The sequence below is a fragment of the Pipra filicauda genome, unplaced genomic scaffold (assembly GCF_003945595.2).
Source record: "Pipra filicauda isolate LSUMZ 115617 unplaced genomic scaffold, ASM394559v2 scaffold19_size4547281_pilon, whole genome shotgun sequence".
Taxonomy (NCBI): domain Eukaryota; kingdom Metazoa; phylum Chordata; class Aves; order Passeriformes; family Pipridae; genus Pipra; species Pipra filicauda.
The window spans coordinates 1,518,079-1,534,195 of record NW_024104309.1 but is presented as its reverse complement, the minus strand read 5'-3'; the positions used below and the strand labels follow the sequence as shown (position 1 = coordinate 1,534,195).

General features: G+C 53.5%; 1 protein-coding gene across 1 annotated transcript; it reads left to right on the top strand.

The window, feature by feature from the left end:
* The first annotated feature begins 3,145 nt into the window (after positions 1-3,145).
* CDCP2 (CUB domain containing protein 2) lies at positions 3,146-10,172 on the top strand. Its single transcript, XM_027748786.2, has 6 exons — positions 3,146-3,263; positions 4,964-5,311; positions 5,393-5,737; positions 6,206-6,559; positions 9,120-9,298; positions 9,499-10,172. Exons 1-6 carry the CDS (start codon positions 3,188-3,190, stop codon positions 9,811-9,813), a joined length of 1,617 nt encoding a protein of 538 aa, XP_027604587.1. The 5' UTR covers positions 3,146-3,187; the 3' UTR covers positions 9,814-10,172.
* Positions 10,173-16,117: the final 5,945 nt, after the last annotated feature.

Sequence of the window (16,117 nt, the reverse complement as noted above, 5' to 3'; positions counted from 1 at the left end):
AGTGCTGCGGGATGCGATCCTGCAACGGCGGCTGCGGCCGAGCGGGAGGAGGTGCTGCCTGTGCCGGAGGGGACAGGGGTCTTTGCGAGACATTCTCCATGGGGGACACGATGTCCTTGGAAGTAGGGACTTGAAGGAGCCTTTACACTGCCCCTAGGCACTTTGTTCTCTATTTTCTGCCCTTTTCTCCCTTCCCCCTCCTGCCTTTTGTTGTTTCTCAGGCTGGGAGTCCCCTGTCCCAACCATCTCCCACAGGGACAGCCCCTTTCAGACCTTGGCATGGACCCCTGCAAAGGCAGGGACACGGAGTGGAAAGGCTGTTGGGCAGGATTTTCCCTGCCAAGGGAAGATGACAGGTTTCCTTTCCTTTGGAGGCCTGGAACCATCCCGTGGTGGCAGTTTCATGGGGAAAGAGTGTTGATCTGTGACTGGGGGATCTGTGGAGCTTAAGGTGCGTGAGCTGCCCGCAGTGGTGGGTGGCCGATGCATGGTCAGGGCAGGGGCTCACATCCTGCCTCTCCTGCCAGGCAGGGGGATGCTGGTGGGATGCCCCTGGTCTTTGGCTGCGCTCCAGGAAGCCCCTGCTGCCCATGCAGTGCTGTGCTGGGAAGAGGGGCTTCACTTTGCTTCCTTTCTTCTTCCTCATGTGCAGCCTAAATACCCTCTTAATTTCATCTCATTATTTCCTGCCTAAATAATTCTTATTTCTCCTGGGGACCATTTTTAAACCTTTGATCTTCTCTGAAGTCTCACAGTCCTGATCACGTCCTTTCTGTTTAAATGAATCAAATGCCTTTTTGACTCATGATTTATAAATTTGCCCACAGAGGAACAAAGGCAGCCCCAACATGGCACACCTCGAAATCACCCACCATGTCTCTGGTTGGAGAAAAGTACCCTGAGCTGACCCAGAGCACCTCCAGCCTGACCTCCAGTCCTGGCTCCTCTGTTTCCCTGCTGCCTCTCACTCTCCCCCTGCCTCCCACTCCTGCCTGGCTCTGCAGCTGACAAGCAGGTTGCCTGGGCTCAGGCCCAGCCTGGGAATGGCCATCTCCAGGTCAGGAGAAGGGTGAATGTGCCGGTGGTTGATGGATGCTGTCTCCTGGGAGGAGGGGCACAGCTGCTATGCTGCGCAGCCCTGACCCCTCATTGTCACCAATTTTCAGTGATACCATTTCCTGGGGTTATGGCCAGCTGGAGGGATGGAGAGAAGTTGCTCTGTAGGTACTGGTGTCCTGGACGCTGGCTCCATGCTGGGATGTGCCTTGGTGCTGAGGCCAGTGGTGGAAAGGCTGGAGGGCAGTGGGTGTTGCTGGAGATGAATGCAGGCAGGATGAACATGTTGCTCTGTAGTGCAGTGGTGGAGAAGTCAGGATGAATGTCTTGCTCTATAGTGCAGCAATGGAGAAGTCGGGGAGCACATTATCCCCGAGCCCAGGGGATCAGGGCTGGGAGGGCTGAGCACTCCTCCTGACTGAGCCAGGGTTGTGGCAATGGAAATATCGAGGAGGGGCCGTCGTGCCAGATCTCTCCTGCCTCTTTGCTGCATGGCCCCACACAATGGCCCCTTGTTTCACAAGGCACAGGGACAGACCTCCTCTCCAAGCCATTAGGGAAGCAGCTAATTAAGCTCTGCAGTGTCCGTAGGAGGTCAGCGGGATACGCGACAGTATCACAGCATCTCCCAGAACCTGCACTGGAGCAAGAGCTTCACACGGTACCTGGGAACAGGGAGGGCTGCCCTGCACCTCCTCGGTCCAATGTACCCTTAGTCCTGGTGGGGTGAAGTGGTGCCCAGTGCCCCAGGACAGACACCCCAGGACATTCTCCACCTCAGCTGGGCTTAGGACAGAGGGCTTCTGGCTGGGATGCCCCAATGCTCGCAGCAGCCCTTGGCATGACTCCAGCGAGACCGGGCAGTGGAGAGAGAGCCTGTACAAATATTACTGTTGTTATTATTCCCCATAAATATATGCAGGCACTTAATGACCTTGGCATGGAACATTTCCCGGGGATTCATGACCAGTTGGTGTTAATGGTCCTTAGCTGCACCTCAGGCCATCAGCTCCTCCCAGCCCATCATTAATCCACAGGAAATGTCTCAGCATCGATCCTCATTGCTTAATTAATAAATGCAACTTGTCTCCTGCCTGAGATTTAGAGATACTCACTACTTCTTTCCCTGTTGCTTTGAAGGTGACTTTTTTAGCACAGGTCCCTCATGCTGGGAGGTCCTTGTGGGATTTTGTTTCCTGGTATTCATCTGGGTGTGGGCTGTGGCAGCAGGAAAGTCCTTTTTCCAGGGTGGGAGGGAAGGAACTGAGCCACTGCTGGGTTTGGGGTTTCTCCAGCTAATGTGGCACAGCACAAGGAGCACATCTTTCCCACCAAATCCAAAACCTTGATTACCTTCAGCCGAGTGCATCCAAAAGCCTGGGCGAGAAGGAGTGTGAGCCGGCATGGAAGAACGCGGCAATTCTCCAAGGCCTTAGCAGGTTCTATAATAATCGATGTTTTTTTGCCCATGAGTCACAATTCATCTCTAATCTTCCTCGGGGGAGGTGGGATTTGCTATCTTTAGTGCTCACGACTGCTGCTTTCCCGGGCTGAGCATCCCGCTGAGCCTGGACTCCTGCTGCAGGGATGCTGACCTGGCAGCCGGCGCAGAGACGTGGCCGTGTTTAAATCCCATTCCCTGTTTCTCTAGCCTTTACCACCAGCTGGCTTTGTGCAGTGGGTGCCGCAGTATAAATCATGATAATTCCTGAGGTGCTTTTCCGCGGTAAGTCTGAAATTCCCATTTTGGTTCACTGGCTTGCCTGGCGAACTAAATTATTTTCATGGCCCCTTAAGGGCATATTGTCAGCCCAGACTTATTGCCGTTATACACCATATCTGAAACATTAATATCTCTTCTAAATATAGTGTATTGACAAGGTATCTGGTATAGTGTAAATCCTTGGGACATTTGATCCAGATCATTAAAACTGAGTGAAGGAAGGGAGGAATAGATCAAGTTACTTTGCCGCTCTTAATTCAAACAAGTGATGAATTATTCATTCTGCTATTAATTCTACAGTCCTCCTGCTTTTTATTTATTTCTCTCTTTATTTATTTTTTTCCTTCCAAATAGACAGCTCCAAAAGGATGCTCGGGTGCCAGTGAGGGGAGATTTTCCTGCTGGAGGATGGGGAGCACGGGGGTGGGATACCTGGCAGCAGTGGCCGTGCTTTGCGGGGCTCTCGGGGATGCTCCCAGCAGAGGTAAGAACCTGGTCCCAGCTCCCAGTGGGAACCTTGGGGCTAGATGGGCATTCATGGTCCCCGAGGAGCAGAAGAGGGCTGTTTGCGGGTGCCACAGTGGCTCTGGGGAGCGAGTGGGTTCCAGCTCTCTCTCAGGGAGTGGGCTGGCTCAGGCCAGGGGCAGGGAGCTGGGATCTGGGATCTGGGATCTGGAGTCACTGTGTGCAGCAGCAAGTGTGGGACACTGCTCTGTGCTTGGTATTCTGCCTCACACTTATCTTACTGAGGATTGCAGGTAGGGATTGTCCTGTTGTGATGTACAGGTGTTTTGGTGAAGGGTTTGTTAACTTCTGGAGTTCACTTGCCTATATAAATACATGTATTTATATACACACACACATATACGTGTACATTTATGTGAATGTATGTATGTGTGCATATGTAACAGGCATGTAATAAACCTCTCACCCTACCTGTATAAAATGCCCCCCAGATTGCAGGACAGGGTTAGCAGATTACACAGTAATTTGAGGGGTGGGGTGGGCAGAGCAATCCTTCTCCCCAAAAACAGCAGGGCCTTTCTCACAGAAGGACTGCATCAGAAACCAACCCCATCCCTGGTTCTGGTGCATGTGCTCCTGAGTGGCCACCCCACATCCCACCTGGGCTTCCCAGAGCACCCCAAGGCTCCCAACCCTTAATCCATCCATCTGTGTGCATCATGGCTATTTGCCTCTCCCGCAGGCTCCCCTCTTGGGTATTTATTTCCACAATATTATTTCTTTAGTACCACCCCTGTATTACTTCATTGCCTATCCCCAGTAATTAGCAAGTTGATTTTAGATCTGGCCACACACACACACACACACACACACACACACACACTCATGTGGTGCTGCATCCCACACATCCGCAGGACCCCCCCTTGCTGGGAGGTCACCGTGCCAGCAAGCATGATGAAAAGTAAAGTGCACTGGCTGACTATTGATTTGCAATATACTTGGCCCAGATTGATGGCAGTGAGTGCCCAGCCTTGTTTGGGAACCCACACATGTCTCCCGAGGGCTACATAGGGTCTGCATCCCTCCCAGACATGATGTATGTGCCCACTATATCAGCCTCTTCACCCCAGCCCTAATCAGACCCAGGGGCAGGTGACAGTTGCCCCCTTCCCAGCCTTATTTTATAATAACCATGTCTCAGTATAAAGATTTCATTAGGAAATCGATCCCTACATGCATAACTCATTGTTCAGTGCATCGAGCCCTTCACCCCTGTTTCTCCCAGCTCAAATTCACTGATACCACCATTATATGGAGGGAGGATGGTCAGTGAGAAGCACAAAGCTGAAGGGCTGGGCAGCTGGGGCATCAGAGAACCTGGAACCTCTGAGCCTTTAAAACTCACTCTCTACTTCCTTTTTCCCAGCCATAAATAGGTGGGGACACCATGCTGTCACTGGCAGGATAAGCTTAAGGGCAGCCCTGCTGCAGCCACACAATGGGGCAGTGCAGGGAAAAGGGATCATGTGGAGGGATGAAGGGTGATGGAGGGCACATGTCCTCCAATGAGAGGGGGTAGCCAAGCCCAGCTAAGGTCTGCAGGGTGCTGAAGTTTTAGTAGTGCTGATGGTAGGATGGAGCCAGTGTTGTGCATCCCACCTCCGTTCTTTTAGTCTTCCCCTGGAAAGGGAACATCACATCCACCTCTGTGTCCCACAGGCATCAAATGTGGGGGAGTGCTTTCAGCACCCTCTGGCAATTTCTCCAGTCCCAACTTCCCGGGGCTATATCCCTATGAGACGGAGTGCACGTGGCTCATTGTGGTGGCCGAGGGCTCCTCTGTCCTGCTTTCCTTCAGCCACTTCGAGCTGGAGTACCACGACGCCTGTGCCTACGACTACCTCCAGGTCTACAACGGGGCTGCCCGGGACCGGGGCAACCTCCTGGGCACCTTCTGTGGCCACAGCCCCCCGCCACCCTTCTCCTCCGCCTGGCACGTCATGGCTGTCGTCTTCCGCTCCGACCGACACGTGGCCAAGCACGGCTTCGCCGCTGCCTACTGGAAAGGTATCAGGGAGAGATGGTGGTGGTGGAGCATCTGTCCATCCACCCTCTCCCACTGTCTTCATCACCTGTGCCTCCTTGCAGATGCCTGTGGCGGGCAGCTGACGGGGCTGTCTGGGGAGATCACCAGCCCCCGCTACCCCGAGAGCTACCCCAACGATGCCGAGTGCCGCTGGAACATCGGGGGGGCCAGTGGCGGTGGCCCCCTCACCCTGGTGTTTGCTGACTTCCAGATGGAGGGAGGCCAGGGCTGCAGCTTTGACTACGTGGCCCTTTTCGACGGCCCCACTGTCACTGCCCCCCGCCTGGGACGCTACTGTGGCAGCACCCGCCCACCCCGCACTGTCTCCTCCACCCCACACCTCCTCATCATCTTCAAGTCGGACTTCAACATCGGTGGCAGGGGCTTCAAGGCCCATTTCTACTCAGGTGCGGCGGTGTCTGTGTGGTGGGGCAGTGGGAAGAACGTAGGGACGGGTCCAGGGTTGGGGTGGTGATTCTCTCCCTCCTGCGGCAGGGAGAGGATAGTGGAGGAGATCACTGTGGTGAGAACCTGTGAGATGATGGTGTGAAGTGCAAACCACCACGCTATGTAAAAAGCAGCATTGCTGCTTTCCTGGGCCCCGGGCTGTCCTTCTCTTGAGCAAGAGTCACCTTTCTCCTTTGCTCATGCCATTTCCTGGGAATATGGGTTTTCCCATGTGGTCCTGCAGGACTTTGGCCACTTTGGGAGTTTCCATACCCCAAAACTGCTGGCTGTCCATCAGCCAAACACAAGGCTGGGGAGCAGTGAGGTGAAGGGCGATGAAACAAGTGATTGCTCCTCCACCAGCTTATCCACACACAGCAGAGTTCAAGTCTGCTTTTGATTTTCTCTTCCCCTTTTTCCCTGAGCAGGAGAGTGCCAGGAGGTGTTCACTGCCATCAAAGGGAATTTCTCTAGCCCACAGTACCCCAGCTTCTACCCCAACAACCTCAAGTGCCAGTGGAGCATCCATATGCCCACGGGCTACCGGGTCAAGGTGTTCTTCCTGGACATGGAGCTGGAGGGCCGGAGCAGCCTGACGGGTGGCTGTGACTATGATCACCTGTCTGCCTTCGATGGTGGCACCGAGAACGGATCCCTGCTGGGCCGGTGGTGTGGGCGGGAGAGCCTGGCACCCGTCATCTCCCGCAGCAACCAACTGCTCCTGATCCTCCACACCGACCGCAACACAGCCAAGAGGGGCTTCTCCATCGCCTACGTGGGAGGTGAGGTCTCACTTGGGTGCTCCTCAGTGCTTTAGTTACATCAGAACATGCCCCAGACCATGCAATTTCTGGAAGGACCACGCAGTGATGGTTCCTGTCTGCAGGAGTAGAGCCCGTGGCTCCTTAGGGTTGGGGTGGAGGAAGACATGGTGAGTGAGCTCCAGCTCCTGCAGAGTGCAGAATGCACATGCTCCATGTTGTGTTTAGTATTCAGGAGATGCTTTCCAGCTTCAGATTCCTGTGTCTCTGCCACTGTCATGCTCCTGTTCCTCCCTCAGAGGAGAAAACCAGGGTTTTTTTTAGGGAACCAAAACCCCAGGGCAGGTGACCAGCTCAAGTATCACAACCTTTTTCCTGTTCCTCAGGATGCTCCGGTCCCATCAGCACCCGGCTGAGCAGGCAGACATAGACCTCGCCCCCTCCTCCACTGGCAGCAGCACGGGAGGACAGGACCCCCGGGGCACAGCATTCCCAAATCCACCCAGCCAGCCCTGCCTGGCACATCCCTGCTGCCGGCGTGCCCCGTGTCCCAGCCGGCACATCCACAGCTGGTGGGCGGAGCGGTGTGTAACCTTCCTCCTCCATTTGCCAACCTTTGCACCTCAAACACCAGCAAATTTATGGCGTTTGTTGTATTTCAAGATAATTACATCCAAGCTGACCTGCAGGTCAGGGATGATTCAACCAGGGGCAGCCTCGACAGAGGGCTGGAGCCAGAGCAGCACTTCTGGACTGGCAGCACAGGGGCTGGGGAGGCTGCCCCTGGGTTTATTAGCTTTTATCCCTCAGTTGCAAAATCATTCTTCATTTCCAGTGCAGCAGAAAGGATCGGGGTGTGTGGCTGTGGGAGTAAGAAATGGGATGGAGTTTTGTCCTGAGCCTCTGCAGCCTCTGGAGGGAGAGACGTACTGAACATCGAGTAGGGCAGTAGTGTGCACAGCAGGTCTGTCCCTGTCCTTGTCCTTATTTCCCACTGTTTTACAGCAGTGTGCAGGGAGAGAATCTTGGCCTCACTGTGTCTGGTCATGGAGAAACCCTGCTCCCAACGGAGGAGGTTGCAGACACATAGATGAGGTGCTAGTGAAGAGTGGGGTGTGTCCCATCACAAAGAGGGATGTGACTTCTCCCAGTTGCCCAAGGTTCCTGCATCCCCTGGTACACACATTGTTCAGATGCATGTTAGGGGAGGACAAAAGCTTGGACGTGAAACTGAGCCTCCCTTCCTAAAGCTGAGGCTGCTAGCTGTGTTTGCCCAGGGATTCCAGCATCTGCTTGTGATTAGGTTCCTGTGTGGCACATCCAGCTGCCAGCACTGCCAGGAGAGTGGCTGCTTCCACCAGACATGCTGGCCTCTCCCCACCACCGGCTTCCTCGGGAGCCCCCAGAGGCAAAAGGGCACCTCAGCCTCCACATCCACAGCCCTTCAGCCATACAGATATTTTCCTTTCAGCCTCCACATCCACAACCCTTCAGCCATGCAGATATTTTCCATTTGGGCCCACCGAAGGGCATGGCTTGGGCTGGGCATGTGTGATTTATGGCCATTTGAATGAAAGCCTTCACAGCAGGGGAGAGAATCCACTTTCTCCTCTTCTTGATCTAATGCACTTTAGTTATTTGGTAAATATTCTAATGGCTTTATAATGCACTAAGCGAAGCAAAGTCACACTATTTTTTCGTAATGATTTTATTGCATCTTCCCAGATTCAGGAGGAGCTGGAATAATTCAATAATTCATAGTGCCCAAGTGGTTGGTTCAAGCCGAGCATGAATTCACTTTAAAGAGGGGGGTGTTTTTCGTCCCTGCTTCTTTCCCTGTGTGGATGCTTTCTGCATCCAGAGGGGCCAAATATGATGCCAGAGGGATAGTAGTGGAGAGAGGCTGGGATCACCATTGCCTTGCTCTTTTTCTCGGCATCCTGGACAGCTCAACAGCAGCTCCCTCTGTGCACTCTCTTCACCAGCTTCCCATCAAAAACAGCATTCTGAGGGCAGTGGAGGGCTGATGATACTTGCAACAGGAGGATCTGGGCTGGGCCATCCACTGGGAGGATGCCCTGGGGCCGTGGATCTAGCTCACCCTTTCCCAGGGGCAGCCAAGCAGCTGCATCGCTCCATGCGGGCGTGGGGTCCCTCTGAGAGACATCCCCTCCATTTCATCCCTGTAGAGCATCTTTACAGGGGTGTTGTAGGATGCAGGGGAGCCCTGTGCCCACAGCAAGCCATCCACAAAGCTCTCGTGGTCTAGTCCTGGGCACCAACTCAAATGTCTCACTGGATTTGCAATGATGGAGAGTGGCAGTGACAGCATGATGATGTTGCCTGTAGTGGCACTTTTGTGTCACTCAGAGACCTGGGAAGGAGGATGAGTTTCAAGGGGGTTGGTTGATGGTGAGGTCTCTCCCTGGGGCAGAAAGCAGGGCAGTGCCTGGGAGCCATCCGTGTCTGCCCTTGGCATGGGACAGGACTAAAACATTGATATTGTTTTCTGCATTTCTGGCGTTGCTCCTTTTTCCTGAAAACTCATCATGAGTTCTACATGTGTTTTCTGTCCCAATAGTTGTGCCCATGAACATCAGCTGCACCCGGACAGACTTCCACATCCAGATCCCTGTGCAGTCTCTGGCCCAGCTGGAGAGGAATAGGATTTATTTGGGGACCCCCTCCTGTGCAGCCCGGGTGGTTGGAAGGAACTTTAAAATACACACCAGGTTTGACACCTGCGGCACCGAATCCCAGGTAAGCAGTCGGCAAACCCTCCTTTAAAGCAAGCTGGGTAGATGGTTAACCCTGTGCTGGTGTACTGGCTGCACAGAGGCATTCTCAGTCCCTCTCACATCTTCCCAGTAGATACCCGTCTGATTCATGGCCAACCCCTCCAAACCCCTGTGATAAGGAACTGCACAAAGCTCTAATGAGCTGTGACCCTTGTCTTGCAGAGGCGCAACAACACGTCCGTCATCGTCAGCACCCTCTACATCGATTTTTCAGTGGGTGACCAGGAGGACATCCACCAGTACGAGGTGCAGTGTGAGCCAAAGAGGAAGGAAGCCTCGGTGACCCTCATTGCTGGGCCTGACCCATCCAGGCTCAGCCAGGCAGAAAACCTGGTGGATGCCCAGCAGTGGGAGGGGGAAGCAATGGATGCCCATGAAATCAAGAGCCAGGACACCAGTGACATCATCTTCATCAGCATCTGCATCCTGGCCGGGCTCCTCATGGTCATCGCAGTGGTGGGGCTGGTGCTTTTGTAGGATGCTGCTTTCCAGATTTCCAGGGCTTGCAATCCCAGTCCTGCCCAGGGTGAACACATACCCCAAAATTAGCCCTCAGGCCAGGCTGAGCACAAACACAGCTGCCTGAACAGAGTCACAGCTCGCAGGCCCAAAACTGAGCCTGAACCCAACCTCCACCTCCTTCCAGTGCCTGAAAAATCCAGGCAATAGGCAGCCGTTTCCCTTCCCAATTTGTTTTCCTCTGTCTCAATCTGTCCATTTGGCTCGGGAATGCAATTCTTGCGCTCCCTAACTCTTCCTGCACCTGCTTCAATTTGTTTTCCCTCTAGTGCTGCTGCTTTCAGGAAAGTAGCGTTGTTTGCCGATGGCTGCAAATCATCCTGTCAATTATTTCTTGCTGAATTCTTGAAGGTACAAACCATCCCCAAATATTGCTGTATGCCCAACAAATGTTCTCCATGCTCCCACCCATGCTTGGGGGGGGGACCATGGAGCTGTGTTGTAGGTATCTCCACCTGGCACAAACAGATGTAGCTCACGTAGATGCTCCCAGGTGGTGTTTCTGGATGTCTTTGGGTGATGTGATGAGATGAATTTGCCATGCCCTGGAGCTCCTCATTTGATCTTCACATGTTGTCTCACCTTCTCTCAGGACTCACTATGACTGCCTCAGCCGCCAGCAGCTGGAGGGGAAGAGAACAATCTTCCCCTCCTCTCCTCTGTGTTTTCCTCCTTTCCAGCATATTGAGGTGCCCACTGCTGTGAACTCTGTACCAGTCTCACTCCTGAGGTCTGAAAACATGAGAAAATCCTGTTGTGGCTTGGCAGGCTGTGGTGCCATGGAGCCTGAGATGCTGGAGTGTGGAGGTTTTTGTAATCCTGTAAAGATGGCCTTGGCAGGAGGGGCTGGCTTCTCTAGGACCTCAATGACACCAGACCTCCACCCCTAGTCCCTGCAGACGGTGAGCTCAGCAACACAAGAGCACGAAAATAGGAGTCCTGTGGTCACCTGCCCTTCCAGAAAACTGGGGATCCTCACCATGAGCCCTGCTGGATGGCTGAATAGCCCCTGCCTGCCTCTTGTGCCATCCCAACACAAAGGACATTCCCCTTCAGCATCACAGAGGGGGTGGCTGTCACAGAACAGCCTGTGTTCATCCTAGTGTGGGTCAGAGCCAGCATATGGCAAAGCCACAGGAAATCTCGGAAGCAGGGTGCACACAGCCCTGGGAGCCTGTGTAGGGGCCACCCCCACTCCAGCCTGTGTAAAACAGACTGCGGTGCAGGGAGAGATCTTAAAATGTCCCAGCATAGTTGATCAGGGGCAAAAAATGGAGCTTGAGGGCAGTGGGAAATCCAGGAGCCATTTTTTTGGTGCTGTCTCTAAATGTGAATGAATCCTAGGGAGGGGACTGGGTATCTCTGAAAAGCATTGCACAGCACAGTAAACCCCTCTTGCTGCTGAATCCAGCATTTAGCAGGGACTGACAGGATAGTCCCATCAGTGAAAGGCTACCCTGACTGATGTCCTGCTTCCCTCTGGGACAGTTCTGTACATCAGGGCATCAGGGGAAGCAGCAGCAAAGGAAAAGGATGATGCTTGAGCAGCTTTTCCTCCCGGATTGCACCAGCCGGCGGATGCCTGAGAGGGTGTCTGGGGAGGGAAGAAGGCACAAATCTGCGCATGCCTCCTAACGAGGAGCCTTCCTTAGGATTGATTTGGTGTTTGTTGGTGCAACACATCACCAAATGCAAGATTTCTGAAGGAAATATTTGCCAGTCCTGTTAAGCTCCATTAAGGCAATGTTTTGAGAGCCTGTTGTGTATGTAGATGGGAAACAAGGACAGACCCCCCCACTCTGCCTGCGGAGCTTCGCTGCCGGTTAATTGCTGGGTATAGAACTGTCAGCTTGAGACCACAGTTACAAGATTTGACAACTGAAAGAAACTTAAAGACATAATTAACCTTCTTGGTGGCCCAGATTTTGCTGAAACAGGTGAATGTTGCAGCCGCTCGTGCCTGGTGGGGAGCTCTCAGCACCCAGCAGCATCCAGCCCTTGCCTGCAGGACAGGCACCTCCTTGCCCATCTGGAGCCTCCAGCACCTCGCAATTTGCACGGAAAAATGCTTTTCTGGGTAGCTGTTGGTATTGCACTCAAATAAGGAGTTGGACCAGGTCCCAGGGTCCAACAGCAGAAGGGACCACTGCTGCACTCACCTCAGGGAAGGTTTCCAGCTCTGGCTCCGGTTCAAAGCTGCCTGAGCATCCCTGGGTGCAGCATTCACCTGCACACCCCTGTGGATGCAGGACTGGTACTGTGGGAGCAGCTCTGCTCCCTGAGCCAAGGGGATCCCCAGCACCCCCAGCCTTGCAGGGTGTTATCCAGGGGCTCATGGATGGGGTGATTAATGCGACTTGAATGTTTACAAAAGACTTTTCCCAGCTTGTTTCTGCCTGCATTTGCAGCTGCAGCTGCCACCAGCAGCGAACCACTCAAACCGATCATCCTGCTCTGAGCAAGGAAAGCCTCTGGTGCTGGCTGAACAACGGCCCTCTCAGCCTCCAGTCATCCTCTACCGTGTCTCAGACTCTGACTTTCTCCATTAGGTTTAGGCATCCAGTCTCTCCCTGCTCTGCAGGAATTTGCTCATTGACATTCCCTGTTAAACCACCTCTTCCCTGACACACCAGCTGGGGAGGGGGACAGTGCAAGCACACAGCCCAGAGAGAGGGACTGCCCTGGTCACTTTGTGAAACAAATCCTTCTTCTCATGTAAAAGCCGCTCAGATGAGGGGCAGAGATATCAGGAATCCATCACCAGTGGTCCTTCCCTCAACCATGACTGTGGTCCTCACACATCAGGCCTCAGTTTCCCTCTTTAGCGTTTGCTTGGTGCTTCCCGAGCAAGCAGGAGAGCAGCAGGCACAGGCAGTGCTCCTGTTACTCATCTGATTATTTATTTAGAGCACGATGACTCGACTGTGCCGGGCTGGATGCAGCCACCCCATTTCCTGGCTTTGCTTATGGACATGGAGTCGCGTCTCTCTGGAGCAGACAAAGGCTTTGCTGTTGTGCAGGAGGGAGAGCCTCCATTATCCCTCTGCAAATGTCTGAGTGCAAATCAAGTGAAGAACTGTTGGAAAATTGTAGATCATAGAAAACAGGACTGGAAGAGCCCCCAGGAGATCAACTGGTTTATTCGTCTCCTTCCCTGGGGGAATTGCTCCCACCGGAGAGAAGCTGAGCTAAAATATCCGAAAAATCCCAGCCATGCTTTCCATTTTTTCTCTATTTACCAGAAGGTTTTCCTGATGTGTCACCCTGGTGGGGTGTGCTGAAGGGGGCTGTGCTTTTGCACTTCTGAGTTGGACAAATGCAGCAAGGGTGGAAGTGCCCCAAAATGGGCACTGCTGCTGGAATAAGACCCTGCTCCCCCTGCCCTGGGGCACTGGGCAGGACTGGCCATCCCACTGGGGAGCCCAGCAAGCAGATGATGTCATGATCCACACCACGAGAACCTGGCAGCCTTGGAAAATCCCATGGCACCTGGAGCAACTCCATTCAGGTGCAACTGAGCAGCCGTGAGGAGCCTCACGGTGGGAGGGCTCTGCTAAGGCTGCAAATTCAGCACAGCTGAATCCAACCCTGCAGCTGAACCCAGTCTGGCTCAGAGTGTCCCTGATGGCCCCAGAGCTGTGAGGCTTGGAAGGAGTGGGGTGCAGGATGGGTGCCAACCTTGCCTGAGCTGGTATCGATGCTCTGCTGTCCCCCTGGAGTCACCTGGTATGAGGCTGAGCAGCACCACAGCAGGGATTGCTCTGGAGATTTTTCCCTTTCCCCAGGAATGCCAGGAATGAAGCTGGCCAGGTTTCCCTAATCCTGCATCCTCTCCTCAAACATTTATGGTTAATTTAGCAGGGACTGGCCCTGGGGCAAGCACAAGGGCAGTTTGTTGGCTGGAGCAGGAGTGGGTTTGCTGCTCCTTGGGGTGGTTTTCTTGAGGATTGGTGTTTAAGGCCAGGAGGCCACCAGCAACTTTTCCACCAAGCCAGTCACGGCCCCCCAGGACCTTGGCATGGATGGGTTGGTGGGTGTTACACTGAGAGGGGGTCTGTGCTGAGAAGGACAGAGCTCACTGCCCGTGCACCGGGTACTGCAGCTGGAACAGCAGTGGGAAGTTGGAGGGGGTCATGCCTGGTGGGTACTGCCAGCCCATCTACAGGTAGGTGCCCTGGCAGGTGGCTCTGTTTGGGGGAACAAAACCACAGGGGCAGCAAGAGGCTGCTTGGCAGCTTCCCCTGAGCTGCTGGTGATGGATTGAGGACAGGTTGGTGTTGGGGAGGAGACCACCATTAGGTACCACCTCCTCCCCCTCTTCCCTCCCAGCACAGTGGTGGACACAACAGTCCTCGGTCCATCACAACCTGGGGGAAACTGCAGCTAATCCTGCCTGCTAAGGTGGGCAATGCCAGCCTGCTCCAGGGGTGTGTCTACCTTGGGGATCCAGGTACCCACTGGAGACCCTGGTCCCCACTGGAGACCCTGGTCATAGTGACACAGATCCTACGGTGGAGGTGTCTCTACCTTGGGGACTGAGGTAATCACTGGAGATCCTGGCCGTGGTGGCACAGTTGAAGAGGCACTAGTCAAGCAGCCCAGCCATCTGGGAAAACATAATGGATCAAGCATATGGACAATTAAAAATGCAATGATGGCGTTTACCGGGAGCGGTTTTCCCAGCCTATTTTAAACCCTGTTTCCCGGTCATCACAGCCCCAGGGACAGCAAGGTCCTCCCCCCCGCTCATGGGGATTTTGGTGTGGAGGCTGAGTGGGGCATTTGCTCCATGATGGAAGGGAGTGTTCACAGCTGGATTTTGAGCTTGCAATCATGCCTCTGCAGGAGGTTTGGGGGGTGCAGATTTGATCCTGCCTCCTGTCTCCAGCTGGTTCTGCATGTTGCAGCCCTCCTCCTCCTCTTCTTCCTCCCTCCATCTGGGACAGGAGTGCAGTGTTTGCAATGCGAAAAGTTGAGCTGAGGCAAAATATTTGCCACAGCAGAAATGGTTTTGGCTTTTTCTTTTTTTATTTGCCATTGGGGCTGGCTGTGCTAGAGGAACAGTGTTTGTCCATTATAGGAGCACCCTTTATAGGGAGATAACTGCTTGCTAGATAATAATATATAATTAGCAAGGATCATTCCATAATCTAGTTTAATTGACAGAGACCATGGATGTGGTTCAGGGGCTGCCAGCACAATTAGGGCATCATTAATTGCAGTGTAACTCTGGCATAGGCTTCCCTTTTTTTGGATCCTATGGCATATCACAGACCCTTCGTGCCTCAGTGTCTCATCCTGTGAGATGCCAGTTCATCCTCCTGAATGGTGCTGGGCCCTGTATGGAGGAACAAGGCTTTGGTGGCTGTGGCCAGTTGGGCTGGGGAATTCCCTCCCTCTACCTCTTCTTTTCTGCTTCCTTCTATCCCTCCTCTGCTTCAGTTCCCAATTTCTGCTCCATCCTATGATCCTGCCCTCCTGGTGTGCTAACTTCCTTGGGAGGAAAGTTCCTGCCTGGCCAACCCTTCATATCGCAGGGCTGCCAGAGAAGCAAATGAGATCTAAAAGCTTGGGTTCTTTGTGCAGAAACCTTTGAAGAGCCTCTTGAAAGATGAAAAAAGGTGAGCTGCTGCGCACTCTCTTTCCAAAGGACAGGGAGGGTCTTGTCTACTCCCATCCTGTTTTGCCCAAGTAATTTGCAGCAGGACAAAGCTCTCCTGAGCTGTGCCTGCTGGTGGGGAATGGAGCAAGCTGTCACCTGATGCCTTCCCAAATTTTTCTCTTCAGAAGCCAGGGTCAGAAGTCAGCTCTGGCAGGGGTGAATTCCCTCCTCCATCCCTCCTGGTGCTGCCCTGAGCCCATCCTGTATTCCTCAAGCACCAGCAGCATGGGGAGGGGGATCAGGAGAAGATACCTACTGAAGATGCTTCCTTCCTCTCTTTGCCAGGTACAGCAGGTCTCTAGAGGTCTGTCAGCTTTAAGTACCCATTTGCTGAAAGAAATCTGTAGGCTAGGCTTAATCAGGGGAAAAAAAGGGAAAAAGTACAACTTTTCTCCCAATTGGGTGCCGCCCTCATTTAATGTTTCCCCTGTAAAAAGGGAAGTGGGTGTGCCAGAGAAACTAAGCACAAGGGAGCCCCCACTCAGCCCTTTCATCCTCCCTTTTAATCTAGAAGGGTTTCCCCAGCAAACCTATTTAGCAGGTAACCCAAGGCATAAACAAATGCAGTTGTGCAGGTGAGGTTGGTCCAAGGGGGGACTC

Bases quoted from the DNA above. Each gene is read 5' to 3' on its own strand.
- CDCP2 (XM_027748786.2), top strand. From the start codon at position 3,188: ATGGGGAGCACGGGGGTGGGATACCTGGCAGCAGTGGCCGTGCTTTGC. The intron at 5,312-5,392 runs GTATCAGGGAGA...GCCTCCTTGCAG, and splicing joins CGCCGCTGCCTACTGGAAAG to ATGCCTGTGGCGGGCAGCTG. The intron at 5,738-6,205 runs GTGCGGCGGTGT...TTCCCTGAGCAG, and splicing joins CAAGGCCCATTTCTACTCAG to GAGAGTGCCAGGAGGTGTTC.